Source organism: Otolemur garnettii, unplaced genomic scaffold (assembly GCF_000181295.1).
Source record: "Otolemur garnettii isolate 467f Iridium unplaced genomic scaffold, OtoGar3 scaffold00212, whole genome shotgun sequence".
In the NCBI taxonomy this organism is placed as follows: Eukaryota; Metazoa; Chordata; class Mammalia; order Primates; family Galagidae; genus Otolemur; species Otolemur garnettii.
In genome coordinates, this window is record NW_003852607.1 from 596,718 (window position 1) to 604,319 (window position 7,602).

Genomic DNA, 7,602 nt, shown 5'->3' on the forward strand with positions numbered 1-7,602 from the left:
GCACACCCACACAGCTCTCAGGAAGAGAAGGAAATTGCAGCTTGTTCCTGGTGTCTCAGGATCCTTTTTTCTGGGAAGCATATCCTTAGTTTAGTGCTATTAGATTGCTATATTACTTTCTTTTCTTATAATACACTGTAGATTTGCCAGTATGGCCATTTTGGATTCTTTTTTAAAATGGCATCTTTGAATTATTTTTTTAGCATCTTTGAGTCTTAATTTTTTTGAGTCAAGTGGTAGTATATGAGTCAACTTTTTTCTTTGTTCTTTAATAAATAAGTAAAAATCATTTTGACTTCAGGTTGAAATGACAGCCCTGTGTTATGTATGAAAAGCTACAGGGAAAAAAAATTTTTTTTTGAGACAGAGTCTCACTTTGTTACCCTTGGTAGAGTGCCATGGCATCATAGCTCACAGCAACTTCCAACTCTTGGGCTCAAGTCATTCTCTTGCCTCAGGCTCCCAAGTAGCTGGGACTACAGGCACCCACCACAACGACCAGCTATTTTTAGAGATGGAGGTCTTGCTCTTGCTTAGGCTGGTCTCAAACTCGTGAGCTCAGGTAATCCACCTGCCTTGGCTCCCCAAGTGCTGGGATTACAGATGTGAGCTACTGTGCCTGGCCAGGGAAAATGATTTTTGAAGTTACAAAAATCTGTTTGCTTTTAAGCTAACATTGGTTAAATTATTCGCTTTCCCATTTTATTTATCATTTTGTTTCTTAAGAATTTACTTAGAAAATTCTCCTAATCATGAGAGAAATGCAAATCAAAACCACTCTGAGATATCACCTAACTGTGAGAATAGCCCACATCACAAAGCCCCAAAGCTACAAATGCTGGTGCAGATGTGGAGAGAAGGGAACACTTTTACACTGTTGATGGGACTGCAGACTAATACAGCCTCTATGAAAAGAAGTACTGACAATCCCCAAAGAACTCGAAATAGACCTTCCATTTGATCCCACAGTCCCATTACTAGGCATCTATGACAATCCCCAAAGAACTCGAAATAGACCTTCCATTTAATCCCACAGTCCCATTACTAGACATCTACCCAGAAGGAAAAAGAAATCATTTTATCATAAGGACATTTGTACAAGATTATTTAGTGCAGTTTAATTTGCAATCACTAAGACGTGGAAACAGCCTAAATGCCCATCAACTCAGGAGTGGATTAACAAACTGTGGTATATGTATGCCATGGAATACTATTCAGCCATAAAAAGGATGGAGACTTTACATCTTTTGTATTAACCTGGATGGAACTGAAACACATTCTTCTTAGTAAAGTGTTACAAGAATGGAAAAGCAAGTATCCAATGTACTCAATACTAATATAAAACCAGTAGATGAACAAATACCCACACAGGAGAAAAACTCAATTCAATTCAAGTGGGGAGGAAGGTGGGGGATTGGTGTGCTCCCACCTAATGGGCACAATGAAAGGATAAGTGGCACCTCCTGGGTGCAGGACACAACTACAACAGGGACTTTACCTAACAATTGCAAACATTGTAACCTAATCATTTATACCCTCATATTAATCTGAAATTTTAAAAGAAAATTACATATGAAAAATATATGAAAAAATGCTCAACACCACTAATCCACCAGGGAAATGAAAATCGACATCAGGGATGCCACTTTATCCCTGTTAGAATGGCTTTTATTTAAAGGTCCTTGGCTCAGCGTCTGTGGCTCAAGTGGCTAAAGCGCCAGGCACATACACCTGAGCTGTTGGGTTCGAATCCAGCCCGGGCCCACCAAACAACAATGATGGCTACAGATAGCCAGGCATTGTGGCAGGCGCCTGTAGTCCCAGCTACTTGGGAGGCAGAGGCAGGAGAATCGCTTGAGCCCAGGAGTTGGAGGTTGCTGTGAGCAGTGATGCCATGGCACCCTACCCAGGGCAACAGCTTGAGGCTCTGCTCAAAAAAATAAAATAAAATAAAAGTCCAAAACAATAGATGCTGGCATGGGTACAAAGAGAAAGAAAGACTTACACACTGTTGGTGGGACTGCAAATCATTATGGAAAAGAGTATGGAGATTCCTCAAAGAACTAAAAGTAGACCTACCATTCAATCCAGCAATCTTACTACTGGTGTATCTACCCAAAGGAAAATAAATCTTTTAATGAAAAAGACACCTGCACTCAAATGCTTATTACAGCACAATTCACAGTTGCTAAGAGGTGGAATCAGTTCATGAATGGATTAATAAAATGTGGTATATGTACACCAGGGAGTGCTACTCAGGCATAAAAAGGATGACTTAATGCCTTTTGCAACAATTTGCAGAAAACTAGAGACCATACTCCTAAGTCAAGTATCTAAAGAATGGAAAAATGAAAAGCACAGGTACTCACTATTGGGAACTAACTGATGAGCACACGCATGCACAGAAGAATGTAAAATTCTGTGGAAATCTGCTGGGTGTGGTGGCTCAGGCCTGTAATCCCAGCACTGTGGGAGGCCCAACTGGGAGGATCCCTTGAGCTCAGGAGTTCCAAACCAGCCTGAGCAAGAGTCCCAGTTTCTACTAAAAATAGAAAAACTAGTTGGGCATCTTGGTAGGTGCTTGTAGTCCCAGCTACTCAGGAGGCTGAGGCAGGAGGATCTCTTAAGCCCAGGAGTTTGAGGTTGCTGTGAACTAAGATGCCCCAGCACTCTAGCCAGGGTGAGAGGGAGACTTTGTCTCAAAAAAAAAAAAAATTCAGTGGAAATCAAGCAGAGGGGAAAGAGGAGGAGGTGAGGGGCAAAAACCTCCCTAATGGGTACAAGGAACACTACCTGGGTGATGCTCCACCTATAGCCAGGACTCAAATGTTACAAAAGCTATTCATGTAAACAAAAACATTGGTATCTCCTAAATATTTTGAAATTTAAACAATTTACTTAGAAAACTCCACTTTTGAGTGTTTGCTCAGCCTATGAATCTTTTTTACTAAGGCTCACCAACAATCATTTAGAATTTAAGCCATACTTCTCATTTCCATGTAAACTCTTCTCTCCTTAAATATGAAGATACTTTCATCTTATCCCAGGCAAGCCATTGTGGTCGGATCTAAAATGCACTATTTCAAAATTATAAAATACTCAGGGATTTATTTTGTAAAATGGTGTTTTTCTGAAGTCCATATTTATGTTAAAGACAATTCTTTTGTTTCATGCAAACTGAATGACTCTACATTAAAATATATATAAATATTCAAAAAAATAAATATTTTGGAGTTTTTTAGTGTCAGTCACTTGATGTGTTTCACAGTCTATCCTCCCTTATCAAGGAAAGATACTCAAGATAATGCTGAGGATTTTCTACTGAAACAAGAAGCTTTCTATTAAAAAATGAGCTGGGCATTGTGGTGGGTGCCTGTAGTACAAGCTACTCAGAAGGCTGAGGCAAGAGGATCGCTTGAGCCCAAGAGTTTGAGGTTGCTGTGAGCTATGATGCCTTGGCACTCTACCAAGGGTGAGAGACTGAGACTTTGTTTCTAAAATAAATAGATGGATGGATAGATGGATAGACAGACAGATAAGCAAAAAGAATGTTGAGTGGTATCCTTGGAGAATCTCTAGATGCATCTTTATTCTGACTTCAGTAATGACTTTTTTAAATGACTTCAAATTGCCTTTTCAAGTAGAATTCAAGTGAATAAATTTAATTAAAAAAAACCCAAAACACCAAGGGCAATGCCCGTAGCTCAGTGGATGGGATGCTGCCCCAGCCAGCTAAAACAACAATGACAACTGCAACAACAACAACAAAAATAGCCGGGCATTGTGGCAAGTGCTTGTAGTCCCACCTACTTGGGAGGCTGAAGCAAGAGAATTGCTTAAGCCCAAGAATTTGAGGTTGCTGTGATGCCACAGCACTCTACCCAGGACAATAGCTTGAGACTCTGTCTCAAAAAAACAAACAAACAAAAAAAAACAAAGAACACCAAGACAAAGACATATCAAAAACAAGTCCAGTCTTTATTTCCTAGAGTCATGGACGTGGACTATGGGTGAAACGTCACGTAGGATCTGTGCATCTTCCTTAGCAAAGGAACCCTGACCACAAGCTCTGTTGGGCCAATGTCTAGTGACCTTAGTGTCTGCCCAGGGGATTCTAGTACTCTTAAGAACGAAGGTGCTTTCACTGCTTCGGCATGAACCCTTCAGGTCTAGGTCTGACCCATTTGGGGGGGCTACCTGTTTGATGCCTGAAATTAGGCTGAGGGTTTCCTATGAGTCAAGCCCTTGAAGACCGTGTCTGAGGAATATGTTGCAATCAGCAACACCAACAAGTTTCCTGAATGTTGATGTGGGAGGAGGGAACTGAAAGGCAGGGGCTAAGCCATTATTGCCCACACACTGGGGTCGGGGGCAGGCAGTGGACTGCCAGGACTCCAGCTTTTCTCCCTTTGGTGGACTGCAAAACCCAACGAGGACTGCAGGACCTGAAGAGCCACCATGATCCCTAAGCTACTGTCCTTCCTGTGTTTCAGTAAGTGTCACAGGGCCCTCCATCGGGCTGGGGGAAAATCCTGTGATGGGTGAGATATGTGGGCTAGGGATGGAAAGAGGAATGATAACGGCAGCTTCAGCTTACTGAGGGTGTGGGGTGAATCGGAAATCTTGCTGAGTGCACTCAGCACCGTGGAGCCAGTCCTTTGAACCCCTCTGCTCGTCTCAATTCAACTTTGTGATTTTTTTTTGCAGTTGTTTGGCCAGGGCTGGGTTTGAACCTGCCACCTCTGGCATATGCCTTGAGCCACAGGCGCCACCCAAAAACTTCATGATTTTTACTGGGTGCCTCCACCACCTGACATCACCAGCTTAGTGTTTTTCTTAATATCAACTCAGGCTTTTTCACTTAAGCAAAAGTATTGAATATAGAAACTCTATATCAATAGCATAAATAAAAATCCAGGGTGAAATACAAGGTAACCATAAAGTAAATCTAATGAAACCGAAACAATGTTAGAAGATTCTACCTATATGCTCTTGCAAGACAAGATTCGGAGCCTGAAACCTACTATTTTCTATGAAGGTAGCTAGTCATGACATCATGATGGAGATATATCAGAGACCAGAGACTAGGTTCAAATAGACTTTCTTCTTCTTCTTCTTTTTTTTTTTTTTGAGACAGAGCCTCAAGCTGTCACCCTGGTAGAGTGCTGTGCATCACAGTTCACAGCAACCTCCCACTCCTGGGCTTAAGCGATTCTCTTGCCTCAACCTCCCAAGTAGCTGGACCACAGGTGCCTGTCACAATGCCTGGCTATTTTTTGGTTGTAGTTGTCATTGTTGTTTGCCAGGCCTGGGCTGAATTTGAACCCGCCAGCTCTGGTGTATGTAGCTGGCGCCTTAGTTGTTTGAGCTGCAGGCACCAAGCCAGACTTTCTTCTTGGTATAATCAAAGGCACTATAAGACATGCTAAAAGCTAATAATTTACTTATGCTGTGATTCAATCTTCCCCCCTCTTTTGAGACAGCATCTCACTCTGTCACCCTGGGTAGAATGCTGTGAGTCATAGCTCACGGCAACCTCAAACTCCTGGGTTTGAGCAATCCTCAGCCTCCCACCTACAGTACCCACCACAATGCCCAGTTATTATTTTTCTATTTTTAGTAGGGATGGGGTCTCACTCTTGCTCAGCCTGGTCTCAAACTTCTGAGCTCAAGTAATCTATCTGCCTTGGCCTCCCAGAGTGCTAGGATTATAGGCGCAAGCCACCTCACCCAGCCTGCACCTAAAATCATTGTGCATGACACTAGGGGATGTATCCTGTGCCTGGGAAATTCCACTCTGATCCTTAAAGACAAACAGTAGCAGCAGCAACAACAACAACAACAACCAAAAAAAAAAAATGCAGGAGGAAAATTTGGTCCATTTTTTATAGGTTAGGAATCAAATCTTAGTCTGCAAAGGAGGGTGACTTGCTTTGGATTGCACAGATGGTGTGCTGGGAAGCCAACTTTCAACCTAGGACCATCTAGCTCCAAAACCATAGCTGTCTCCACTCAGCAGTGATGGTGATTTAAAAGGGACATAAATATGAGGTCTTTGGTATGGAGGCATCCTGAGGGTGTTTGAAGAGATGTGGGGTTGGAAAAGCCTGAGGAGGATAAAAGTGGGTCAGAGGGCAGCACCTGTGGCTCAGTGGGTAGGGTGCCGGCCCCATATACGGAAGGTGGTGGGTTCAAACCCGGCCCCGGCTATGCAACAAAAAAATAGCCGAGTGTTGTAGTGGACGCCTGTAGTCCCAGCTACTCAGGAGGCTGAGGCAAGAGAATCACCTAAACCCAGGAGTTGGAGGTTGCTGTGTGCTGTGTGACACCACGGCACTCTACTGAGGGGGATAAAGTGAGACTCTGTCTCTACAAAAAAAAAAAAAAAAAAAAAAAGTGGGTCAGAATGTTCCCAGCTGTGAAGCCAGGATGTAAATCAAAATGAATATATTTAGATGCAAATAAAGCTGGATATCCACAGAAGACTCCAGGAAGGACGAGGTGACTTGATGTCATTTGCACTTGGCTCTTTCCCATCACCATAATTTCATAGCCCCAAGATGTTAGGTTACCTTCCTCCTATCAGAGGCCTGTCTTAGAAGAGATGTCAAGTTGTGTTTTTGGAGGAAACTGTAGGGCTATAGGGAAAACAGCACATTTCTGGAAGCACTAGTTGTGGAATCTTATAAAAGGTATCAATATTTAAAACTCAGTATTTCCTCTTTTAGGGTTAACCTCACAATGAGGTTCATGTATGCGTAATATGAGGCCTGTAGGCAATGCTCAATAAATGATATTTGTTACGTTTATCATTCTTCGCCTGTCTTGGTTAAGCACTGATTTTGTTACCAGTTCCTTTTAGGGATCTTCCCTGGGTGTATGTATGAAGATTTCCTTCTTTTTTATGGCTGTAGGTATAGAACATATTTTGTTTGTCTGTCCATCTGTTGTGGACACACACGAGTGTTTCCATCTTCCCTCTCTCCAATGAGAAGATTAGCTCTTTCCTTCTCATTTTACCTTTGAGAAGCAGCAAGTCTCTCTTAATAAGCTCCCTAGCTAGGTGCAGTGGCTTATGCCTGTAATCTAGCACTCTGGGAGGCCAAAGTGGTGAATTGCTTGCAGGAGTTCAAGACCAGCCTGAGCAAGAGCAAGACTCCATCTCTTCTAAAAATAGAAAAACTAGCTGGGCATTGTGATAGGCTCCTGTAGTCCCAGCTCCTTGGGAGGCTGAGGCAAAAGGATCACTCAGACCTAGGTGTTTGAGACTCAGGTATTTGAGGTTGCTGTGAGCTATGATGCAACAGCACTCTATCCAGGGTGACAGAGTAAGACACTGTCTCAAAAATAAAATAAAATAAAATAAAATAAAGAAATAAGGGCTTGATGCCTGTGGCTCAAGTGGCTAAGGCGCCAGCCACATACATCTAAGGTGGCGGGTTCAAAACCAGCCCGGGCCCGCCAAAACAATGATGGCTACAACCAAAAAATAGCCAGGCGTTGTGGCGGGCACCTGTGGTCCCAACTACTTGGGAGGCAGAGGCAGGAGACTCGCTTGAGCCCAGGAGTTGGAGATTGCTGTGAGTGATGCCACAGCACTCT

General features: G+C 42.8%; 1 protein-coding gene across 1 annotated transcript in view; it reads left to right on the plus strand.

Moving 5' to 3' along the window:
• Window positions 1-4,458: 4,458 nt before the first annotated feature.
• Window positions 4,459-7,602, plus strand: part of TARM1 (T cell-interacting, activating receptor on myeloid cells 1) — an 11,844-nt gene continuing 8,700 nt past the window's right edge. Inside the window, exon 1 of the mRNA XM_003801597.3 lies at window positions 4,459-4,492. Within this exon, the coding sequence (XP_003801645.1) occupies window positions 4,459-4,492 (34 nt within the window). The remainder of the gene's footprint in view (window positions 4,493-7,602) is intronic.